Raw genomic sequence first — 26,505 nt, forward strand, 5'->3', positions numbered from 1 at the left:
ATGTGTAGTAGTGTAGTGTAGACAAACCATTCAAATGTTAAAAAGTCATTGTGCAATATAAAAGGGTGTCAATATTCGGTAGATTCAAAATATTAATTAAGTAGGAAAAGGCTAAATAGTGCTTTCGACACCGAAGAAAATACAGTAATATGACATTGAAGTTTGTGCAGTTAACTCCTCAAAAAATTTAAAAAAATTATTTTCAATTTTCTTTTTTTGATTTCTTTAGCTAGCCAATGTACTACAACACTGGTTAGCATGACTTAAACTCAAATAGTTAATTAGCTCTATAAACAAATCAGATGAAAAAAATTGAGGGCAATTTTTAAGAGGAACAATTTTTTTTAGACTTCACAATATTGATATCACTATTTGTCAAAAAAAACAAAAAAAAAAACTTGTAAAGCACTCTTAGAGCAAATAAAATTGAATATTAGTGACTCTTGACTGGGCTATTCTTTTAAAAAGAGAACAACTTTTTTTTTCTCTGAAAAGAAAAAGAGAACAGGATGATTGTCCACATTTTTTATATCATAAGTTAGGTGAAAAATAAAGTGTAAATATGATTTTTAGGATAATTGTTCAAAAGATCAACATCATAAAAAGTTCATAATTTATTAGTAAAAAAAAATAAATCATTATTTTAATAAATTATTTTATTACAAATAAAAATATCATAAAGTTTAATAATACATATTTTTTGATAAAAATTATTTTAAAATTAACAAGTTTCACACTTGATATAAATTTTAATATAATTTTTTGAAAAAACCATACCAACTTTAAAGTTTAATTTATATTGTCAAAAAAAAATAAAAAAAATTATCAGCACATGCAAAAAGTTAAATACGATCACTTTTCATCACAGGAATCTTGATTTTTAGCGTAAAGAAAGGGACACTGAAATTTTTGGGTTAAAAAAAGACACTAAATTACTGTTATGAATTATGAAACAAAAATAATGTTACCGTAAAAAAAATAAAAAAAATGAACTTTTTTTTAAAAAGCTAGATTAGCTCATCCAAATTGGTACAAGAGAAAATTAAACCCGAGACCACCCAAATTGATACAAGAGAAAATCATACCTGAAACCTTATGGATGAGCACTCTCAGGTCCCAAACCAATATCACAAAACCAACACAAAATGACAATTTTAAGTTTAACTTCTTATTGTTTCAAAAAAAGTTTAACTTCTAACTTCTTACGGTAAAAAAGCGAAAATATTGGACTCGAGTGGTTAATAAATTTTCATCAAAATAAATTATTCAAAAAATCTAAATTTCATTTCAAATGAAAATAATTTTTAATCAAACTTTATTTACTTCATAACCGAACTATGAATTACCGAGACTCTTTTCGTGTGTCAATACCTAAAACATGTGGGCAACAATGTCAGCAAGTGAGCATGCCATGTTAGTAGTTACGTATAGCCGACCGCGTCCTATGTTTTGTTTAGATGATGTGTGCATTGCATTGTTCCTTCCTTCTTTCTTTTTCTCTTTCAATTATAAAAATCAAACAAAATAATCTATCAATCTAAATTGGATTTTCCGTTCATTACGCGTTTTGCATAATCTCTTCTTTGTCTTCTTCTTCACCTTTTCTCAATTATCATTACAACTTAAAACACACTCATTAACACTTGTTCACTTCATCTTCATCTCATCAAAAACCATATCTTCACACTTTCTTTCATTTCATCATTCCAAATCAAACACACCCTTTAGCTTAATTCTTCAAAATGGCATCATCAACATCAAGCACAATCCGCAAAGCAATTGGTGTAATGAAGGATCAAACAAGCATCAGCATAGCAAAAGTAGCTGGAAACTTAGCTCCTGATCTTGAAGTTTTGGTTGTAAAAGCAACAAGCCATGAAGAAGTTCCAGCTGATGATAAATACGTAAGAGAAATTCTCAATTTTACATCTTTTTCTAAAGGCTATGTTAATGCTAGTTTAATCTCAATTTCTAAAAGATTAGCGAAAACTCGTGATTGGATTGTTGCTGTAAAATCACTTATGCTTGTTCATAGACTTTTAGTTGATGGGCACCCTTCATTTGAGGATGAAATTGTTCATGGCACTCGTGGTGGAATAAGGGTTCTTAATATGGGTGATTTTAGAGATGAGGCTCATTCTAATTCTTGGGATCATGCTGGTTTTGTTAGGGTTTATGCAATGTATCTTGATGAAAAGGTTGAGTTTTTAGTTTATCAGAGGAAATTGAAAGGTGTTGAACTTGGGAATGTTGTTGAATCTGGTGATGGTGAATTTGGTTCTGTGAAGAAAAATGAGGTTACTCCTGTGAGGGAAATGAGAGATGAGAGGGTTTTGGATAGGTTGAAGCATTTGCTTCAAATTATCGATCGTGTATTAGGTTGTAAACCGAGTGGTGCTGCTAAGAATAATCGGCTAGTGTTGGTTGCGGTTTACCAGATTGTGAGGGATAGTTTTAAGGTATATGTAGAAATTTGTGATGTGTTGGGTGTGTTGATGGATAGGTTTATGGAAATGGAGTATGCACATTGTGTAAAAGCTTTTGAATTTTATGTTAGTGCTTCTAAGATGATGGATGAATTGGCAGGTTTCTATGGTTGGTGTAAGGATATGGGAATTGCAAGATCCTCTGAGTACCCTGAAGTGCAGAAAATCACTGATAATCTTTTAGGGACACTTGAGGGTTTCTTGAAGGGAATGAGTGATAGAACAAAGAGTCCTGAGAAGAAGTTAGATGTTAAGGTAATAACTTTGAAAGAACAAGAGCCAGAGCCAGGTTACAATGAGGTGAAGGCTCTTCCGGCACCTGAGACAAAGAATTTAACACCTCGACCGCAACCACCTTATGTAGCTCCCGAGCCTAAAGAAGCTCCTCGTGTTCAACAAGAGACAGGTGAATTAGTGAATCTAAGAGATGATGGTGTTTCGGCTGACGAACAAGGCAATAAACTTGCATTGGCATTGTTTTCCGGAGTTTCAAATGTTAGGACAGAAGGTTCGTGGGAAGAGTTTAGTTCTTCCGAGGTAACTTCAGCGTGGCAGACACCGGCAGCTGAACTTGGGAAAGCAGATTGGGAATTAGCATTGGTGGAAACTAGTAGTAATCTTTCCAAACAAAAGGCGGATTTGGGAGGTGGTTTCGATTCACTTGTACTGAATGGAATGTATGATCAAGGTGCTGTGAGACAACATGTGAACACAACTCAAGGGAATGGTGGAAGTGCTAGTAGTGTGGCATTGCCGGGAACCGGCAAAAATGCAACACCAATTCTTGCTTTGCCTGCTCCAGATGGAACAATGCAAGCTGTAGGAACACAAGATCCATTTGCAGCATCACTGTCCGTGCCTCCTCCTTCGTACGTACAAATAGCTGAAATGGAGAGGAAGCAACATTTGCTTGTTCAAGAGCAGCAACTATGGCAGCAATATGGGAGAGATGGAATGCAAGGTCAAGTTGGTTTAACAAGGGTTGTACAACAACCTATGATGACATATGGAATGCCACAATTTGGTGGGATTGGACAACATGGAAGCTATTACAATGCACCTTTTTGAAGTGAGGGACTAAAACTTTGATACTGCAATTGGGATACTATAGTCCACATACATAGTTAATGATCAAAAAATGTTTTGAGACAAAGTGTTCAAGACAAGAGGAGTTTAGTTTAAGAAATTTGGTTCCCTCTGAAATGGTTTGTGTATCATGAATATAAAAAACAGATATTGAGTTGAGTTTTGCCTGTTTTACAGATTTATCCTACTCAGTTTGGATTAGTTGAATTCAATGTAATTTCTGCATATCAAGAGTCTAGGCAAAAATTAAAAACAAAACAGTTTTGAGAGTTTCATACTCCACAAATTATATATAATATCTATAATCTATGATATATTTGAAAATGACTATGAATATGATGTCGTTTTTTTGGTTCATTCCATATAATTGTTGATGCAATTCGGTTATACTTCTAATATCTAGTATCTACTCCTACAGTCCTACTATGTATTTTTTGACAAGAACTCCTACTATATCATTGATGATACTCTTTAATTGCACTTTTTGCTACATGTCCTTTCCTTGATTACCCTAATTTAATACTAGCCACGGTATACAAGGTTTTTAGAATATATTAGTTTTTATGTCAACTCATTTTGGATAAGTAAAATTAAAATGTAGATTTAACTTGTAAACTCCTAGAGTTTACCTCATATTAAAATAAATATATATAATATATATTTTAGCTTATTTAAATTTTGAACATAATTGGAAATAAATAATTTTTTAAAATTTTAAGTGTTATGAATGTTAATTAGAAAATATGACAAAATTAATATATTATTAATTTTAAATTTAAAATAAAATTTAAATATTAGATAATTCACACTTAGGTGATTTTCTCTCATTCTAATTGGTTAAATATATATGACTAAAGTCATGCATTTCAATAACAAATAACTCAACAACTATATGTCCATAATATATCTTGTAAAGAAATAATATCTCTTATTTTTTACGTATTAAATATGACTCTTTGAATCATGTATGTCATGTGAGATTGAATATTATATATGATTGAAATACAAGGTGATTATATATTTCAACCCATATTGTTTTTTTTTTTTTTTTACAAAATCCCTATTATATTATGTATCTTTTTTTACAATATTTATGTATTGATTATTTATCAAATAACTTATTATATTTAAATGTCCACCAATCTTAGGTCATCTGACAAAAATGTCGAAATTGTTAGGTCGGACACTATTTCATCTAACTACAGAAAAAAAATATTACATTTAAATAGTCCCATAAAATTATGCTTATTATATTATTTTATCAAAACATAATTACTTGTTTTGTTTTTCACTTGTTTTCATCTATTCTTGTTGTATTATTTTGTTTTTTCGCACACATGCATAAAAATAGGAGACTTTTTTTTGAAAGTAAAAATATCAGACATTGTTGAGAACACATTAGAACTAAAAATTATTATCTATCTAACTCTTAATGTACCCCATCCGTTCCTCCATCCACTTTTATAAACAAAAAATCTCTTTTTAGGATCATTGAATAATTAATGTACTTGATCTATAATATAGACCAAATAATCAATTATTCAACCATAAATTTTTGCTTATAAAAAAGGACATAAATGGTATACTATTATAAAAAATAATCACAAGTATAAATAATTGTTACTCCTATAATTACTAACATATAACATAATAAAAACTTAAGTGTCTCTCTAGATATGATATTGTATTTATTATCAATATGATAAAAATTGAACTTTTAAATTGATTAAAAAAATTAAGTTTTTGAATCGTTAGGTGAAAATAATCGAGTTTAAGTGATTTTACTAATTTTATAGGGAGTTAAATCGTATAAATTCGTTTTGACTATTGATTTTACTCAAAATAATTTTAGATCCGTTTTAACGCGAAAGTCGTATCTAAAAACATAAAATTTATAGAGTTTATGATTTAAAACGAGATTTTAACAACCCTAACTATATATATAATTCTCTTTGAACCTAATTATAACATCCTACTAACATTTATTTGTCTTTCAATATAATACTCTGGTCAAATGCATCATTGAATTCAATTCAATACAAACAATCATATAGTATAAGTAAAACAATTATACTAAAAAAAATTAAGTCTAAAGTAGCAAATCAGCAAAAGACAATCCGCAGCAAAGAATAAATAAATGACGATAAGAAAAGAAAAGACAATCATACAAACAATTATTTTTTTAAGCCTTTGAGTAGTAGGCTAATTTTAAGTCTAAAGTATCAAAATTCTTTGAGGTGCACAAAAAAAAAAAAAATTGAAATGTAATATAAATCATTACGAGTTGAGATCCTCTCCATTTCTTATGTTTTCCATTTCTTCCATTATCAAAGTTTTTAAATATTTTGGGGTGTATAAATGACATTTGGATCTACTTGATGTCACATTTTTGCATTTATATTCCCAAAACTATATAATAATGGAGGAAATGGAAAGAATTGGAAATGGAGAGGATCCTAACTCAATCATTACCTGATCAAGAGATTGAAAACACCAACAAAAAAAAAAACAAAAACAAAAACAAAAATTGAAATGTAATAAATCATACCTCAACCTGATAAATGAAATTATCAACTTTTGTTTGGAGACACATTGAACCTCATTGTTATGCTATATGTCATTTCCTTGGTTCTTACTGTTATCGTAATTTAGTACTAACTATCATATAATACTCTCTTAGTCTAATTATAGCATCCCGACATAATAACATTTAGCTTTCTTTGCATATAAGAAAATGATGACACGTGTCATTGCACTTCAAATTTTTTTGAATATATTTTATAATTTTTTTTCAAATGTATCATGGAGTCTTTAAATTTAACGTTCATAATAAATTGGTTCTTTTAATTTTAAAAAATGAGTAATAAATTGGTCCTTCATGGTAATAAAATCGACTCATATTTTCATATTGATAAAGCTTTTTTTCAAGCTGTAAAGTTGGTGTCAAAATAAAATAAAATTGGTAAAGCTGTTATAAAACTAAAACAACGAAAAACTATCCGTTAAATCAACTAAAGTTCTCTTTTGAATGTATAACAAAGTTTTGTTTTCTCCCTTAAAGACAACGGAAAGCATCCTATGAATGTACTTTCTCCGTCTTTTTTAAAAGAAATAAAGTGTGTTTTCTTTATAAGTAATTTTGACCAATTTAAAAATGTTATGAATGTTTTAAATCGTAAACTTTATGAATTTTTAAATGTTATGAATGTTTTAAACGTTTTAATTAAATAAATGTTTCATGTTCAACCCATAGCGAAGAAGAAAAAGTATCTAAAAAACTAACGACTAAGTTCAACTTAGAGCTTCGTCAAAAAAAAAAGAAGTTCAACTTAGAGCAAAGAAAACTAACAACTAATATTAATCATTTTAAATTTAGTGGACAACTAATATTAATCATTTTAAAAAAAGATAGGTAAAATTATGTATTTAGTTCTTTAACTTAATTTCAGATAATAAATTTAGTCTTTTATTTGTCCTTTTTATCCTTAATTCATATTTATATATGATTTTTTAAACATCAAATCTATAATTTTCTTTTAGGATATAAAATATATTTATGATTGATAATGAACAAGGACTATAAATTAGAAGGCATAAAATTCATATTCAAAAGTGTTATGAAAAAAAAATAAAGGACTAAAATGTTAATTAAAATCTCTTATATTCTAAGTTTGTTCCAAAAAGCTACATTTACCCTAATTTCATTTTCCCTCTCTTTTTCTATGTGGTCTCATTACTCTTCTTCTAATCTCAACCGTTTAATTCCATTCCTTTTTTATGTGATCCCCTTAATCTCCTTCTAATATCAACCGTTTAATTTCATTCCTTTTTTACGTGGTCCTCTTATATATTTTTAATTTATTACCTCCACCATTATTTGATTTTCTAAACCCTAATTTGTTTTTCCTGTTTTCCCTCCATTTTATCTTGCAATTTTTATTAAAAAATAATACAATTTTGTCATGACTAGGATTCGAACCTACAACCCTTCAGTACAAGGCAATATTTCCAACCACTATGGCAAATATATCAATTGTGATCAAAATTATGTGCAATAATTGATAAGCACCATCAATTTTAAAAGTATATCGTATCAAAATTATTGTTGAGATTTTATATTATTCATCACGAAATATTTTTATGTCTTTCCTGATCAATGATTTTTTTCTACCGGATCATAAATTTAGAGAATAATTATCATGTGAGATTTGGAAAGTTATTATCACGTGTGATTTGGAAAGTTATATATATACTCTCATACTATAACACCTTCAACAATATTGAAATCTATTAAAAAAAAGCATCTTTCACATTTCATTGTCTCATGTAACCTTGCTTATATCACTTTTTAAATTATTTATTATGCAGTTTATTAAATTGTAGTTTTTTAAAACTGGAAAAAGAATTTTGTCAAAAAAAATGGAAAAAAAATTGATATTTTTTATAAATACCCTTTATTTTTACGTTAATGTATCCAAACATAAATCAATTCTGTTTAACTCACTTTTAACCAAAATCAAATCTATCAAACTCAATTCAGCTAAATCAATTTTTTTTGCAATACAACCAAACACAACCATAGTCATGTCACTAATCACATTCATTATTTTGATTTTAACATTGCAGATTTAATATTAACCGATGATCAATTAATACAATATGTACTAGCAGATATTGAGATGATGTTACGTAGTTGTGGGAATAGTTTAAAAGATTATCCTCCAATGCCTAGAGCAGACACATCATTAGTTCCTGATATACAAAATAGTTTAATACACGACGAATTGAATTATAACAGACAATCATTAGCTGAGGAACATGTTAGATTAATGTCAACTATGACTTCAGAGCAACGTAAAGTATATGACACAATCATGACAAGAGTTAAGGAAAACAAACCTGATGTGTTTTTTCTTTATGGTTATGGCGGTACAGGGAAGACATTTATCTGGAGGGCCATGTCAACCGCATTACGCTCAAAAGGTGGGATAGTTTTTAACAGTTTCCTCAAGTGGGATCGCTGCATTGCTTATACCTAGCGGTAGAACAACACATTCAAGGTTTTGTATTCCTCTAAATGTTGACGAGTTTTCAACATGTACCATAGTTCCTAAAAGCCCTTTGGCGCTATTAATACAAAAAGCAAAGCTCATTATATGGGATGAAGCATCAATGATGCACAAACACTGTTTCGAAGCTGTTGATTGAACTTTAAAAAATATTCTCAAGTCTGTTGATGAAAAAAATAAACACATTCACTTCGGTGGAAAAATTGTTGTTTTTGGCGGAGATTTTAGACAAATTTTATCAGTAATACCCAAAGGTACAAGGCCAGAAGTTGTTCATGTTACTATTAGTTCTTCGGTTCTTTGGAATTTTTGTGAAGTTTTAACATTGAGTAAAAACATGAGGCTTCTCGGTGGTGCTTCGAGTGCAGACGTTGAACAAAGAAGATTGTTTTTTGAATGAGTTTTTGGGTGTTGGCGATGGAGAAATTGGAGATGACAACGACGATGATTTAGAACTTGACATTCCATCAGATTTATTGATTTCAAATTCAGGTGATCCTCTTGCTTCTATCGTTGAAAGCACTTATGCCCAACTTTTACAAAACATGTACGATATAACGTATTTCCAAAATAGAGCTATACTAGCTCCTAAAAATTCAATAGTCGACACAATAAATGATTATATGTTGGATTTAATTCCTGATGAAGAAAAAACATATTTGAGTTATGATACTCCACTCACACAAAATACTAGCTCCTAAAAATTCAATAGTCGACACAATAAATGATTATATGTTGGATTTAATTCCTGATGAAGAAAAAACATATTTGAGTTATGATACTCCACTCACACAAAATGTAGACGGTCAAACAGTGGATGATATTCATACTCTCGAATTTTGAACACGATTTCTACGTCGGGACTTCCAAATCACAAGTTGAGACTTAAAGTTGGAGTTCCAGTTATGCTATTAAGGAATTTGAATAAAAAATTAGGATTATGCAATAGAACAAGATTTATTATTATGAGATTGGGAAAACGTGCTCTTGAAGGAAAAATTATTTCAGGAAGTAATATTGGTGATCAGATTTTCATACATAGATTTTCTCTGACACCATCTGACGTGGGAATTCCTTTTAAATTTCAACGGAGACGACCCGTGCACCGCACGGGTCGATGTTCTAGTCATTATTAAAAAATATATAATAGGGCTTTTAGCCGTCACTTTTATCAATATATATATATATATATATATATATATATATATATATAAAACGTTAATCTTGATCGGTCTCAATAACATATCAAATGATTTTAGATTTTTGTAAAATTGAACATGGATGATCTCAATGATATAAACTTTCAATCCAACGGTGGATTTTGTAAAATTTGTATTCGTTGAAGCATTATTGAGCGGTGTAACATTACTCAAATATTACACCGGTGTAATTTGATCCCTCTCATATATATATATATATATATATATAATAAAAATCTAGAATGAAGATACGTTAATAAAAAAGTATAATTAAATAATTTGCAATGTTCACATTATTGTCACATCATTAGAGAACGAGAACAACAAGCTGAAGATGCAATTCACATAATTCAAAATAATTTAGAATTGTTCACAATATTAGCACAAAATAAAAACTAACCCTAAATCTAATTTTTTTTCCCTCTCATTTTCCCTCTTTTTTTATTGTAGTTTTATATTAAAAAAAATACAAATTTGTCTACAATGAGAATTGAACTTGCATCAATTGCTTACAATAAAAATTTTCAACCACTAGAGCATGTACTTCAATCATGATAAAAATTAGGAATCTTAATATGTTACAGATTAAGGTGATCCTCTTGCTTTTATCGTCGAAAGCACATATCCACATCTTTTACAAAACATGAAAGATATATCATATTTCCAAAATAGAGCTATACTAGCTCCTGAAAATTCCATAGTCGACACAATAAATGATTATATGTTGGACTTAATTTCTGGTGAAGAAAAAAAAAAAATTGAGTTATGATACTCCAATCTCACAGAATATAGATGATCAGGTAGTGGATAATGTTCACACTCCCAAATTTTTGAACACGATTTCTACTTCTGGGCTTCCAAGTCACAAGTTTGAAACTTAAAGTTGGAGTTTCAATTATGTTATTAAGAAATTTACATAAAAAATTAAGATTTTACAATGGAACAAGACTTATTATTACAAGAATGGAAAAACATGTTCTTGAAGGGAAAATTATTTCATGAAGTAATATTTGTGATCAGATTTTCATATATAGATTGTCTCTGACACCATCTGACGTAAAAATTCATTTTAAATTTCAACGGAGTCAATTTCCTTTAATCATTTCTAGTTATGTTAAAGACTAAAGATGTAATTTTGCAAAAAAAAATAAATAATAAAAACTCAATGAAATAAAGTTTTATTAGGCAGAAAAAAAAAGGTTTTATATCTTATTTTAGACATTTATTTGACTAAGAAATATTATATACTGAATTAAAATAACAATGATATTGAGAGGAAAACAAAAACAATGAATCAATCCATACTTCTACTGCCAGACATCACACCAGTTCCTAATTGAATCAATCAAATGGCTAGATATTCCAATGTATGGAAATTACTATGTTCACGAGATAAAATAAACTATACAAGTTCGTAAACTTATCCAGCACCGACTTAACACCTGTAAACATAGATCTATGCAACCATAACCAATGTGGAGTCCCATCACAGCATATATATATAAATACAAATTAATTGGTTTGTTGCCTACAAAAATTTATATACGATCTACAATGGGATAACTACCTATGTGATTGCAATGTCAACTTCAGAAAGTTCTTGCTGCAAATCATATTCACTGCAATTAAAGAGGAACGTGTTTCAAACAAGATTCTGGCATCTTGCTACCTCAAAGATTACAAGTCACCCTACGCCATTTCATTCACAGTGCTTTTTATACTCTTGCGATAACCTTCGGCAATGAAAGCATTTGCACCTTTAACACTAAAGAATGCAGGCGGTACTGCAACAGCGAACAGTCTACAACTTTCTTTTCAGCCAGAGACCTAGAGTTTTCAATTAACTGAATATTAATTAATAATTTGAATTTATTTCAACAAGCCCATACTTAGTCATAAGATGGATGTGAATCCATGCATAGATGCACCAATTTTCTTTGGTATTGCACAAAGTATTCGTCAACTACAATGACATCTTCATTCTTAGGATCTAAAGCATTTAAGTTTCGTATCCTATCATTAACGGATGAACTTGATTCATCATCAGTAATACCCAAGTCAGAAATAATCTCTGCATGGATTTCACGGCATGCAAGGATAAACAATGCAGCTGTATCAGGTAGCTGAGCCTCGCGAAGAGCTGCCAATGCTTCTTGTAGTGCACCAGCGGCAACATACAAAATCAGAGCCCTGCATTGGGTCAATTGAGTTAAAATGGAGTGAATAGTGGTAGAGTTAAAATAAAAAGAAAATAAAAACAGTGCTACCTCCAGATATTATGTTCACTGTGCAGGACATATCCAGCCCATCTTTGCAACACTCTGCAAGAATACAAAATGTAGGAAGATCTCCTCGTCAAGATGGTATACAATTCAAATAACCTTTTCACTCATACAAATGCAGAGACATAATATCATGTTAGAAAGTCATTCCAAAATCATGTAGAATGTAAAATGGTTCAATAAAATTCCACTTACATTATGTCGTTAACCAAAAGGGAAAACTCATATTCTTCAAAAAAAACTAGAGAACAGGATAGTATTTTAGAAATAGATATCTGAAATATTAGCAAGGATTTATGTTTTGTTCATTCAGCCAGAGACCAGAGGTTATTCTACAAATGGCAGATGGGATTATGCCATAAAATGAATGTTAGGTTCACCCCCATTCATAGATTAAAAAAAATTATAGTTTTTTATTGGTAGATAGACGAAATGGCAGAACCTTTATAAACTCACACACACAAGTGAGGGAGCTAGGGTTCGAACCCCGGTCATAACGTCCAGCCTAACAATTTCGGCATTTTTGCCGGTTGAGCTAGGACTTGTGGACAAAAAAAAAATATAGTTAATATGGAGAAAAACATTTGTTATCAATAAAGAGTATGAACCTTGCATAATCTGATCCCTTTAAGTGAGTAGCAGCTAAGGTTGAAGCATCTGACCAGCATCCAGCATCTTGTAGCTGCGTAAGATATGACAATACACTTCTCTAAGAAATTCAATCATATCATATTGATGACATTTCTGTCAATTTTTTTAAACTTCGAAAAGCTAAGTGTTGAAAATTTTCTGAAAACATCCAGAAAGTTTCCAGTTTTGATATATTTTCCATAAAGTTTCTGAATTGAACATGCCCTAGAAAAAAGCATTTCTAAGCGTAGTAAGGAAGGCCATTTTACATAATTTCCTTGACATAATTTGAACTTCAAAATTACCAAGAGACCATCAAACATCCGGGCTCTTGTTTACAACTTTAAAAGATAAACAACAAACTATGACCATTCAAGGGAAATTCAAAATTGTTTGGATCTGGTTGCATGGGTTTGTAAATGCAGCCTAACCTGAGAACACGCTTCTTGATATCTTCCAACTGCACAAAGAAGATGAGTGCCAGAGAGTGACCTGTCAGCTCTCACCATGTTGGCTGCAACTACCTAATAAATATCTCTCATTAATATTAATACATGAATTTTTTTTTTAACACTACACATAATTTGTATTTTGATGTCTAAACACACATTTCCCAGTTTTTTTTTTTTTTGACAAATTTCCCAGTTAAACTCACCTTCACTGCAAGCTCATGAAGAGATCTCGAAACAGCAGAAGAGAGAGCTACTGCACGAAGTGCATTGACATAGAAGTAAGAACTCTCTGGAGGTGTAGAAAGCAATAAACTAACTGCAGCTTCAAGATTTCCAACTGATACAAGTCTGATAGCACCAAATTCAAAAGGAATTGCAAGTGAGTAAATAACTTAGAAAAGTAATAATTCCACCCAAAGTATTAAAAGAAACCAAACTTCAAAATGTTTTACCATAGAAGTGAGACCTAATACAATGCCTTGCACGTTATAATTTCAAATACAGTACAGCACTTAAAAAATCAACGATTTATACTAAAACTACAAAGTTTCTCAACAGTTTGAGCTAAATATTTTCCGAGCTAAAGATGTCAAGCTAAGCCATATAATATCAACAAAATGATAGAAAAAATGATTATTTACTTACTCATGTACACGTTTCTGCATATCCTCTTCATCTTCTAATTTGTCATGCCAAGAAATACGCTCACTTGCACTTTTCCACAACTCTTCTTGATCAAAAGCCATCAATTTTTGTTGACCTTGACTCTGCTAACCCAAAAGCAAAACTCACTAAGAAGAATTTGAAACTCAGCATTAACAGGAACTGTTTAAACAACAATTGGAATGTGGAACACTAAAAGGCATGTCATGTGATATAACCTCAAGGGATGCTATAAATAAGTCCTGCAAACAATGAATCTCTCACCATTCCTTCAGTTGGTTTTCCCTTTGATGATATCCTAGACAGTAAAGATGTTTCATCAACCTCAGAGAACCCTTCTTTTGTAGACCCTTTTGATGGTGGCTTTCTCGATGACTTATTAATAAAATGTTTAAGCGCTTGAGGAAGCTGTAGCCAAAACAGAGCTTCTGAGGATTCACCAAATACTGTAGCTGCAAAAGCAAACCTTGCAGCACAGCCTTTATCCACAATACTAGCATACAACTTGGCTCTCTCATCGTCAAGCATGCAACCTTAAAAACGGAAATATTGGCAGTGTTCTTAATATCAACAGTATATAATCTCAAGTGGAAGGATTCTCATAATAGAAACTCTGCAAAACAAAATAAAACCTTCTTTTCGATATGGTTCCAATACTTTCAGAAGCATCTCTGGCACCACAGAGTCTCCAAGAGGTGGTACATTAATCATGTATGCGCGAAGATCCCCGGTTGGTGGAGGAGCTCCTGGAATTAAGTGAGGCCTTTTTTTTATGGTCGTACTACAAGTATTAAACCAAGAAGGTTTAACGCCCAATTGCAAAATCATTTGCAGTGCCTGCAGATATTTAATGAAACACTATAAATAAACAAATAAAGAAACATGACCCATAAAAACCCCTAAAAGACTTGCACTTTCAACCAGCAGTAGCCTCATGAAAGCCTGCCTCATTCTCCTTCGGAATTTTTAAGCCTCAAACTTCCATCTCCTTCAAACTAACCTCTCTTATTCTCTTCGTTATCTTAAAAAAACTACTTTTCTGTGTGATTCTCTTCTCTTTTTAATGGTTATTTTGTTTTTTCCCCTCCACTAGTCCACTTTTTATTTGAGCATTTCATCATCATTTTGTTCTCATGGTGGTTCTGTTTTTGTTCAACTAGTCCACTTTTGATTTGGGTATATCAAACTTCCTACCCTTTTGTTTCTCCATTTCTGTTAAATTCTTTTTTTCATCATATTCTGCAGATTTTTTTTTGTATATTTGTGTGTTTACTATGGCTGCCATGCTGACGCGTACGCCATAAGTTGCAACGCCATCCACCATATTTTATATTTTGGCTTTCCACCATGAACTGCCATCCACCATTGATAGTTGGTAGTAGGCAATGAGAAAATATAATATTTCGCTAGTTTAGTAAAATCGATAAATTTAATGTTGGCATATTACCAATGCATGTGGTGAAGGGAGTAGTATGGGACAACATATAGGCATTGCACGGAATCTCTCCTTTGTTTTTCTGAGCAGGAGTGCTGAACCAAGTCGTTTTTCATTTCTGCATGAAAAGAAAGGTATGACATTCATAAAGTCAGTCCAGTATAGAAATTCCCAAAATTGGAACAACTATTTTTAGCCACGTGTCATCTATATAACAAGACTTGGTGATTGATTCACCTTGAATCTCCACCGTAAGATTCAACTCTAAAATGTTAGAAACATAATGAAATAATATCCATGGATGTTGCACTTTGTTGAGCTTCAAAAATAACTCCACGTGAAAAGGAATATTTAAAAAATATTAAAACTTTCTAATCTCTTTTATATTCCAGGCAGCTCCATGTCCAAGACAAAAGTTCTTCCTACATGCCTCTCCCTTCCCCTTTGGTATGTAAGATATGTATGCATCAAGTGAGACTTTAAGAGGGTCTTTTTTATGTGAGAGTGAGAGGAGCAATCTTAATAATACATATCTATAAATTAATAATGTTGGGGACCATGAAATTTTATTAATTTAGAGGGGTATTAATTAATTGTGTTGGTCGTAGATAATTGTGCATCCCATCCAAGAAATATTGAAGGGCTACAAAATGTTGAGAGACCTACAGAGGCACTGCTAAGGGATGGAGGATGGTCCTATAGCTAGAGGTAAAGGATGACCAAAGAAAACTATAGGCCAGACTATTAAGAGACATTTAGAGGTGATATCTTCAGACTTAACCTATTTCATCTGATCCCACCCAGTAGAAAAAGGCTTCGTTGTTGATGTTGTCAAAAGGACCTAAATGCAGCAATATCAAGATGAATGTTTTCATAATTGCTAAAATCATTTCTCACCATCCAAACTAGTCCAAGCAGTAACAATACCATCTAGACCAATCATATCTTGATAATAACAAAAATGAAGAAAGGAGCTGATCACTCTTGACACCTTAGAGTAAATCGTTGCACTTACACATTAATATCAACAAGGCGAAAACTACCATCTGCTCCAGCAATGCAGAGGACCAATGGATCATTCTTATCAGTTCGTAAGGGCAACCAATCAAGTTCCAACACAAGGGTTCCAGGAAATTGAGGTTGCAAAAGTGAATTGGCCAAGGGGTCGGGCGAGTCCTGGAAAAAATATGTTTAGAATTAAGATCAAATGATAAAAAAATAAAAAATAAAAAGGAAACTTGAAAAATTAGTTGCTTGCATAATATTATTCAATATCGCAGTGTTTGATCCCCAATAAAAACCAAATTAATCAAAGTTCTGAACATGCTTATCATAAGAAGTTCAAATATTTACAAAAAACATGAAATAAAATAACTAAACTGCACTTACAATCTAGAAAATGTAAAATCCTATCTTACCAAATCAAAAACAGAAAAGGTATTATCATAAAACAGAACAGCAATACGCCCCCGGCTATGGTCCCCTGGTACAAAAGGTGAGAATTTTATTCGACGAATTCCCTCTCTATGAGTGTTGAAAGAGGAAGAATGTCCAGTTGTCACATCCCACCATCTTATGTTACCCATTCTGTCTCCCATCACCTGAAAAACTGATTTAGTCAAAACCATCATCAATTTAAAATAAATTTGGTTTATCTCTGTGAGAGATGGAACCAGTTCTAAAGTATTAATGTATACCACATGGGGCAAGCGGTAGGCCATTGCAGTTATCAATCCATCTGATGATACAAAGGACGAAGAAGGCCATTTTGGTCTGTGGACAATGCTAACTTTATCAGATAAAAGAAAACAAACGAAAAATTGCAAGGATGTATGTTGTATATTATGGTAATATATCTTAAACAAATAATTGATTATACTGATTACATACCATGATAAAATAAAGGGTAAAGATATGTTTTTGTTCAATATACAATTGGCAAAAGTTGATTTTAGTCCCTCTAAATTTTTATTTATTTTAATAAATAGAGTTAAAAAAAAAATAGCATGCCTTTAGTCTCCTACGGACTAAAAGATAATAAAAGTTTAGTAAGGACTAGAATACCCTTATTGTAATAATAGTTAAATAGAAAAAATTGCTTAACTAATGTATTGGTGGTTACCAATAAATAATGGGATTATGGGAAACAAATAACACATGCCTTAATATTATGAAGCGACAAATAATTTGAGACAAATCAATATTCTAAAAGAAACAGATATAATAAGATGGAGGGAGTAAATCAGAGATTAACCCTTAATAATCATAGAATCAATGATGATAAGGATTCAATAATCAATTAATAGAAATTTAAATGTCAATAACATTGAGTCAATATATCATGAAAAACCACCATTCTGTAATGAACATTTTTTTCAATGGAAAAGAATTAACACCTGAAATCTCGAATTCTTCGACCATGCACTTCAAAAACTCCAAGTGCCCCATTCACCAAAGCAAATGCAAAACTTTCAGAAGTATCATCTTGTGATCCCTCTGCGCTTGACCCCTCTTCTAATAAATTAAAATTAGTAATTAGCTTATATCTAATCTTAATAAAATGGTAAGGAACCAAGAATTCTAGACTAGCAACGATCCAGATAATATTTAAGCACTTCAAACAAATAACCCACTTGAATCTGATGGTTTAGATGCTTCATCTGAAGCCTCGGGCGTTTGATCCTTAGGAGGACGTGGAACTGTTGGAAGAGTCCATTCCAATACCGTAAATGGAAGAGCTAATGATCTAAGCTACATAGAGATAGCAAGCATTATAAACATTCAGATAAAATAACATATAGTATCAACAAAAATATATAACACCTATACTACAAACATCTGAATCAACCTTTCTAATCAAAAAAGGAAGCACACTAAAATGTAGGGATTCAAAATAAAAAAGGTAAAGTCCATGCATCAATTGGGGAAAAAGAGTAGCTTGTATGAACCATATCCCACTGGCTGCAAACAAGAAGACAGCAATAGAGAAAAACTAGATATGGGACCAACTAATGGATGCCTTTATCAAGGACGTGGGAAGACTCAACTGCAATGCCGACTCAAAGGGCAAGATTTATCCTTGTTCAGTTTTTAGAATACCATTAGATGATACGAAAAATGAAATTATCTTCTAATATCTCAGTATTATCTTAGAATATATCTTAAGATTAGTTACTTACCTTTGAATATCTAAGAGATATCTTTGAACTTGTTTCTTTACTTTTTAGTTATTATCATGATTTGTTTCCCTACTTGATTAGTAGTAGTATGGGAGTCAGTTCTAGTATAGTATAACTAGAGGTTAGTGATAAGTCTTTTGTTTCACCAATCATGTCAAATCATAGTCATAATTCAGAGTTTTCTTTCCTTTCAAAATCATGAGACAACAACAATAAAGTATCAGCCAGACCCTTCACTAGTTATTCCACTCAAGACCATATATACTTAAGCCAGTTATGGCACTACATACTTAACATAAAATATTATTTAAAAATGAAAAACTTCAATAGCTGGGAGTTTCAAGTGCATCTACCATGATAGGATTCTTAGTCATTGCCCAAACCTCCACAGGTGCATCACGAAACAAAATTAGAAGATACCTGAAATATTGTGGATATCAAACTACTGAAAAGCATAATGTAATCACGATAATCTATTACAGACAGGTGAAAGAAAAGCAAACAGCTCTGATAAACAGGATTGGAGAGTAAAAATATGACAAAGTCTTCCATAGAACAACCTTCAGAAAAGAAAAAAATTTGTTTCCCTTGCTATCAACAATTAAGTTTTAGAATATCAGGAGGAGAGCAAATCTTCACAACAAAATTACTAAACAATCAGAGTGGTGGATCTAAAAAGGATAAAAGATGGGTTGAGTTCCAACACACCCATCATCTGCAACTCAGATCGCCAAATTCTACAAGACACCCCAGAAACATATCAACATCCTTTAAGATCCCAAAGGTGGCATACACAACCCATAAATACTGGAACTAAAGTATGGTTAACATCCATATAAACTCGCTTTCATGGAGCCACTAAACTCCACCTTGATGGTATAAACTTTTTATATGACTAAGTCATGCCCATCAGGGCTTTCATGCTTTGTACGTACATGTCAGTATAGAAAAGAGAAAAACAGGTAACAAAAAAAGATTCAGGAACTGAAGTAGTAATGAATTAATGATTATAACATAAATATAGCTTTGAGGTTCACCTTCCAGATGAAGATGTTCTCAACGCTCTTATTGGAGCACGTTCTGGCTTTTGCAAAACTCGGAACATCTTGTTAAGGCCACTTCGAAGGCAGGTCACAACTAGCTTGTTAATATATCCTCCAGATTTTTCATTAGCCTGAGTCAAAAAGCATATGTATAATATAATGATGGATCAAGAAGCATTTCCAGAAGTATGAAATATGATGTAGGCAATAAGTGATATGCACAAAAATCATAAACTACACAGAAACGAACCCAACAGAAAGAAACAAACTCTGTAGGGACGGGAAATAAAATCCATAAGCAAAAGTATCAAATCATATACCTGAGTATAAGAAAATGAAACCAGTCTGGAATTTCCTAGCCATCGTAGTCCTCTAACAATACCGCTATGTACAGATAAACTTGATGTAACAGCATTGGCAGAAACATCAACAACATCTATTATCCCACTCTGTGTTCCCAAAGCAACCAGGGGAACAGCTGCTGCCGGATAATTTCCTCCACCTTCAAATAACATTAGCTCATTAATCAACACAGAAAACACAGTATGCATAATGACAATTTACATCTATAAAAGTGTAGTACTAGATTTGAACGAATATGTGAGTTGGTGGGAATGAACTAACGGGCAAGAGTAGCAGTCAGAGAAGGGGTTGGTACTGCCAGCATAGTCACTGTTGAAGAGAGAAGCTGAAGCTGTCCAACTAGGCTAATCTGCATCAGAGAAGTAAAAGGCAAGGATGTAAACATCAAAATATTGAAACCGACACCGGAAATCTTAATAAGTTCTACCTAGCATTAGCATTTAGATGCAGTTTTCTCGCATAGATAAGCCAGGATCTAGATTAGCATAAAGATTATGAGTCAAATAATTAGAACTCTGGCTCCAAGTTCAGAATGTATGATCCTATTATCTACCTCTATGAAAAAAGAATCCATTGGGGTGTTCATCATAGTGCAAGACAAATGATAACAAGAGCATGAAGATTGTTACAATTTGCAAAATATTAAAATTTTGCTTATTTCTTCATCTTGTTTATCATCTGGGAAGGTTGGGTGGATTGGCACTACTCTCCGGACATGTTTGTACAGACAAATAGCAATGCAGGCTGCATTACAATCCTTGCATGTGTGAGTGCAGATAAGTATTATACGTGCATATGCACAACAGAGGGGCGAGGATTCATACTTGAAGTATGTCCCAATTAAAATGCACAATTTGATTGCTCATAAATAAGTCAATAAGCTGAAGGTACTACACCCTTGTTTATTGATTTAGTTGTAATTGCCCATATCATGTGTTTCGACATGAACTCCTGCAATTTATGTGTGCTGTTGTCTTCCTATCGGTATCCAAACCTGATGCAGGTAGGTAGCACTATAACATATGGCATAATCTCCAGTTGGTAAAAATCTGGAGTTAACTGAAAAAATGGATATCCTTGGAATGGGATTAATAACTGAAATATAAATTTACTTTTGCACATAGAGAGATCTTTCATAGGCATAATAAAACTTTTAACCTGTGCAGTATCCTAATATATTATAATTCTTCAAAATAACCTAAAATAAGCTCAAAATTTTCAACAAGAAAACTACATTTATCATTGAACTACATTTTCCCTGCATTAGCATTAGCTCTCCTCCACTTGGAAAGAAAACTTAATCTTCACAGCATTTTCAGTTGATTATAAAAAATCTTCCATCCAGACCATGTATAAAATGCACTATAAATATTTGAAGAATTATAATTTTTTTCTAACTTGCTCTGCATATTCTATCCAACTAGGATTCATCCGCATGAATACTTCACTAACTTGATTGACCAAACGTAATGGAATTTAACTAGAACAGTTATAACCTAATGAAATCAATGTATTACCATCTTTGATGTTCAAAAGGTTGTGGGTCTTAAAAGTTACATCTTGAGGCCCACGAGAAGTAAATGTGATTAAATCCAAAACATTTGAAAGGAAAAAAAATGGTTTCTTCCTCCCTGACTTTGCTCCGCTGCCTCCAAGAGTATCACCAGGAAAGATATCACAGACTGGTAGAGACTTCAAATCAAACTCATACATGATATCACAATTAGTACATCAGTCTTTTTAGCCATAATGATGGTTGATTTCATAGTAATATATCTATCCAAAATTGGCTTGGTTCCAAGATGGAGACTATGTTGAATCACCATTTGGTAAGGCTATTAGGACTTGGGTCTCTTTCTTGGGAGGGGGGTCAAGTAAATTTATCAGTTTATCTTCACCAATTAACCAATTTCTATATGTTGGAGTAGAGTAGATGTCAAAGAGATACCACTTCCTCATGATTGTATCTTGAATTGGAATATTTTAGCTTTATTTGACATTTACCAAGTGAGCAACCCCAATGCATTCATTTATTAGATTCCTAAAAAAAGTCATCTCTTTCCTCCAACCGACACCCCATACCGTTTTATTAGCAGGTTCAATGACCAGAAAGGATTTTTATCTCTCCATCTTTAGTTTCATCTTTCAGACCACTTTTCAAAATATCCAAAGGATTGTGATCACCTTCTAGAATCTAAAAATTAGGATTGCCGCATATTCTCATTCCTTTAAAGTATGCATGCATTTTGCTTTATTTTAATGCAACTTTTCTATCATAGTGGAGTTAGAAATGGCTAGTATTTAGTTATGGGCAGGCAGACACAAATCCAATCTGAAAAGAAAATATGGCAGATATTCAGCAGCTACTGAACCTGTCTTTCTCTTTTCCTTACTCTCCAATGTGCATCTGGTTATAGTAACAGATTTGATAACAATTGCTTCTCATTTTTAACATGGTAATCCCTTTTATAGGCATATTTTTACTTAACTGACACTTGGCAAATTTACTGATATGCCTGCCATAACTTCTCTAATCCATATAGAATCTAAATAGTACTCTAGTTGTACTATCATTAAATGGTGTTCTAAGTTAGCCTTATAAAATCCCTATAAATTAACTATATAAAATTTCATTAAATTATCAAGAAAAATCAGCCTATTATGGCGACCCCCTTTTATCTTGAATAAAAATTACATTTAATCTATTAATATTTTGAAGCTTCCTAGTATTTATATCAAACCCCAAAAGAATAAAAAAGGAAACAGGATATGGGGAACTTCAACAATTGGTTTTGACTATCTGTTCTGCCTTTCCCAATTGATTGAATATCAGAAGCAGAATTAATAAAAGTTAGACGAGTGAAAACATTTTGAAACTACTTTTGATAGGAAATGAGAAACTTCAAAATTTGGTTGCAACTATTTGTTCCTTCTTAACAAATTGGTGGAATATATGAAGCAGTAGCAATTAAATATTATTCAAATACTAAGATCATGGACTACAAGCAATGAATAAAAAGCAATTTATTATAAATATTGTTAGAAAACACATTTAACATGTGTTTATTGTGTAAATAGCACTTGCTATTAATAAGGGATATAATTAGGGATTTGACAGATGCTCCCTGCATATTAAGAGAGATTCGTGGGATTATAAATACACTCATTGTGCAGTCATATGACACAAGACATTCTAATGCAATATTTTATTTTTACATGGTATTTTCTTTCTTTGTTTATATAATAAAAAATATATATCTGCAATAGCACACTGTCAATTTGCTTGCAAGGGATTAAAATAAGACAAAACATGTACTAGGTAAACATTGAATTGCTTATTTTCTTTATTAATATAAAACTATAAGACGCCATTAAATTTCTCTATTTCTTTGTTCTCAGTTTTTTTATTAACATGAAAATATAATATACCGTTTATCCCTTCAATCTGTTATTCCTTCACGTCGTTTCTCTTATTAATTGATAAAGTGAAGATAACATATGAATAGGAACAAAAAAAACATTTGAACTGTCAATTAGAAGCAAATGGTGGGGTATAAATCAAAGCAAGTTTGTAAGTACAGTCTTACCTTCATTGAAATTTCTTCATGATTGAAGGTTGAGCTTGGCCAGTGGCTTTTATTATCATTGAGATGATCCAGCGGCCTGCCTACATTTAGTTCCCGTCCACCAGCAAAAGATACCATAGTGTTAGAGTTGGCTCCATGTAATGCTGCTGTGGAATCATCATTGACCAAACCCAACTTCTTATCATCCTTTTGAGTGTCTGCATTCACTTCAGCAGTCAAGAGCCAGTCCCATAATTTTCCATCATCGGATATGGAGATTAAATGTATCTTAGAAATAATGTGGGACTCGTCACAAAAGTCAAAAGGATTATCAAAATCCTCGTGAAGGTAAGGAGAACTAGGTATGCCAGAATAATTCTTGCCAATGTTCTGGAGAGTGGTATCTGATTGGCATAAAACGACGGAAAGTATCGAAGGAGAAGGGACAGAGGTACCAACAGATGGCATTAACTCTTCCATCGAATACATAATGTGTGCTTGTTCCCCACTGTGATCAAATGCAGATAAGTATAACTCTTAGTTACATAAACACACTTGCAAGTAAATCAGCTAGACACTGATTTCAGGAAATGAAGGGTCTAGAGAGGTAAAAGAGTGTGAGAGAGCAGAAATGTATGTGGCATCTACTGAGATGGATGCATAGATATTTTGGGCATTGTATACTTTATGTACACCCATGGCCCAACAGATGTTTTGAAAGGTCAAATGACATTACAAATTTAAAATAATTAACAAAATACTAAACAGAGCAATGGAAACCAATATGGTTACTGAAACAGCTCAAAAAAGCAAAATATACATTTAAACCATAGTTAGTTATAAACAATCAAATGCTGCTAATCTGTATTACAACTAGAGTTGCATGCGCCAATGACTAATACCCTTGGAAACTTTATAGAGAGCAAATGAAAAGTATAAAAACAACAGGAAGATAGAATCAATTTTCTCGTTTATCCCTATAATATAACATAACAATAAAGGAAGCAATCATCACAAAAATATGCATATACCATATCCTCCCCTAAACATTTTCTCATTTGTCCACCTCTAAGTAGCATGGGAAGATAATTCCATAAAAGGATTGGGGCCGGTCTCACATCAAATTCCAGCATCATCATACAGGTTTCTCAAACACGCGGAATTCTAGTGTGTTGGATACTTGCAACAACCAAAATTTGACAAACAAAAATAGCAATTATAGACTCATATATATAAAAAGAAAGCTTCTAGTTCCAATCAACGGACATTGCAAGCATATAGCAATTATTAAAGCATCATTATGTTACTCTCTTACAATGTGTATTACTAATATTGATAGGAAAAGCATCCAAATACACGATAATTCTGAGACAAGAAAACACTTACGGTTTCCTCCTCCATGTGCTGAGCTTGCCATCAACATGAGCACAGTAGATCCATTCGTTATTCGGATCAGGCAACACGTCTAGAAACTTGCCACAGCCACGAGGCAAAGCAGAATTAAAGATCACACGCTCATACTGCAAATCAAACACAACCAATTCCCTCGGAAATGTAACAAACAAAATGTGCCTCCAATGCTGAGAAAATGCAAACCTCGCTACATAAAGAGGAAAAGCCGCAGAAGCAGGTACCGAAGCAGCACCGGCCGAATCTCTCTCAAGCTTAAGCAATTCACTAGAATCAGTACGAATCTGAAGTTCCTTAATAACAACACTTTCCTCAGTATCACCAAGATGAAGCAACGACAATAGAAAACCCTTGAGACCAATCGCACAAATGCGACGCGCATCGAATGGATCACGGCGAATACAAGAGAAATACTCCGGCGAAGCATCGTATTTCCAAACACATCTTCCAGTAGTAGAATTAAAGAGAGAAAGTGTAGAAGGTCCAGTAATAGCAGCGAGGATGAATAAATCAGATCGTGCATGAATCCAACAAAGATCCTGAATCCCTGTCTTAGAATCAGTATCAAACCAAAGAATCGCGGATTTTAGACGAAAATCGAGAAGCGCAATGCGACCTTGACGATCACCGGCGGCGAGGAGAAGATGAGAGGAGGAAGGTTCGGAGGAGAGGAGATGGCGATTTAGAGGGATAGGGATCCAGCGAATGGCGGTTACGAAGGGTGCGGCGGAGGAAGGTGGAGGAGGAATAGGGAAAGATGAAACTAACTGCATAGAGCGAGTGTCGATTATGGAAATTGAACTGCCGGAAGGGAATGCGAGGAGGCCGTGAGGACTCAGATCTGAAGATCCAAAGTTGTTGCGAGTTGATGGACCAGGGAGCATTGATTCCCATGATTCTTGTGATGATGATGAAAATGGTGATTGTGGTTGTGATCTTGGTGATGCTAATGCTCTAGGAGAATTTCCTAATAACATTTTTTATTATTCAAATTCAAATCGGTTTCGATTGAACGTTGTTGGCGTTTACCAGTTTCTATAGTCTTTACTCTTCTTCTTCAGACAAACCACGAACAGAGCGCGGAACGTTCGTTTTGATAGATCGGTTTTGATTTTGTTACTTTACCGCAAAAGGAAATTAATCCAGCTTAGTTTTTTTTTTAATATAATAAGTTGATAATGTAACTTACTACCTCTAGCTATAAACTTTTTTACCGCTGGACTAAACTTTAATTGCTCAAATAATACTCTTTTCGACCTTAATTATAAGTAAATGTTACTTTTTAAATATATTGTAACATTTGCTTATAATTAAGATCGGAGGAAATACTGTTTAGTATTAGTTAGAAAAACATATTTGACCGGAGGAATGGGAGGGGGAATCCGCGTAAGCCAAAATATTAGTTTTTTTTGTTTATATTAGAGCAGATGATTGAACTTAGAACACACTATTTAAATCTTTCACCACTAGTATTAGTATATTATTATAATATTTAATTATATTAAAAATACATATTAATCTTAATGTCGACGGAAGTGGCCACGGTTTTCCTATTCGATATAGATTTGACGGCATTCTTAGAAACAACTTCAACTAATATCTTACAGACTTCATTCAATGGTCTTCTGTCATTTTACTCGTT

At 32.5% G+C, this 26,505-nt stretch overlaps 2 protein-coding genes across 3 annotated transcripts; one reads left to right on the top strand and one right to left on the bottom strand.

The window, feature by feature from the left end:
• Positions 1-1,461: 1,461 nt before the first annotated feature.
• LOC123881945 (probable clathrin assembly protein At4g32285) lies at positions 1,462-3,797 on the top strand. Its single transcript, XM_045930718.1, has one exon. The coding sequence runs from the start codon at positions 1,743-1,745 to the stop codon at positions 3,552-3,554; it is 1,812 nt and encodes a 603-aa protein (XP_045786674.1). The 5' UTR covers positions 1,462-1,742; the 3' UTR covers positions 3,555-3,797.
• Positions 3,798-11,088: 7,291 nt separating this feature from the next.
• On the bottom strand, positions 11,089-26,040 carry LOC123881946 (WD repeat-containing protein 11). 2 transcript variants are annotated; one of them, XM_045930720.1, is made up of 20 exons: positions 24,840-26,040; positions 23,475-23,961; positions 20,149-20,236; positions 19,845-20,026; positions 19,519-19,655; positions 18,835-18,901; positions 17,936-18,053; positions 17,699-17,816; positions 17,000-17,075; positions 16,721-16,903; positions 16,318-16,478; positions 15,315-15,420; positions 14,500-14,704; positions 14,132-14,400; positions 13,850-13,971; positions 13,408-13,552; positions 13,184-13,276; positions 12,731-12,804; positions 12,108-12,161; positions 11,089-12,030 (listed from the first exon to the last, which is right to left on the bottom strand). In XM_045930720.1, exons 1-20 carry the CDS (start codon positions 25,838-25,840, stop codon positions 11,730-11,732), a joined length of 3,987 nt encoding a protein of 1,328 aa, XP_045786676.1. In that variant the 5' UTR covers positions 25,841-26,040; the 3' UTR covers positions 11,089-11,729. The 2 variants fall into 2 exon arrangements, with proteins under 2 accessions (XP_045786676.1, XP_045786675.1); XM_045930719.1 differs by having other exon boundaries at positions 13,850-13,974; positions 24,840-26,037.
• Between the last annotated feature and the right edge of the window lie 465 nt (positions 26,041-26,505).

Source organism: Trifolium pratense, linkage group LG4 (assembly GCF_020283565.1).
Source record: "Trifolium pratense cultivar HEN17-A07 linkage group LG4, ARS_RC_1.1, whole genome shotgun sequence".
In the NCBI taxonomy this organism is placed as follows: Eukaryota; Viridiplantae; Streptophyta; class Magnoliopsida; order Fabales; family Fabaceae; genus Trifolium; species Trifolium pratense.

What these genes read in the sequence shown, in the direction of transcription:
- LOC123881946 (XM_045930719.1), bottom strand. Translation starts at nt 25,840, where the DNA reads ATGTTATTAGGAAATTCTCCTAGAGCATTAGCATCACCAAGATCACAA. An exon ending in TTCATGAGCTTGCAGTGAAG is followed by an intron (nt 13,277 to 13,407) that starts GTGAGTTTAACT and finishes GATATTTATTAG; the next exon opens with GTAGTTGCAGCCAACATGGT. An exon ending in AGTGAACATAATATCTGGAG is followed by an intron (nt 12,031 to 12,107) that starts GTAGCACTGTTT and finishes GACCCAATGCAG; the next exon opens with GGCTCTGATTTTGTATGTTG.
- LOC123881945 (XM_045930718.1), top strand. Translation starts at nt 1,743, where the DNA reads ATGGCATCATCAACATCAAGCACAATCCGCAAAGCAATTGGTGTAATG.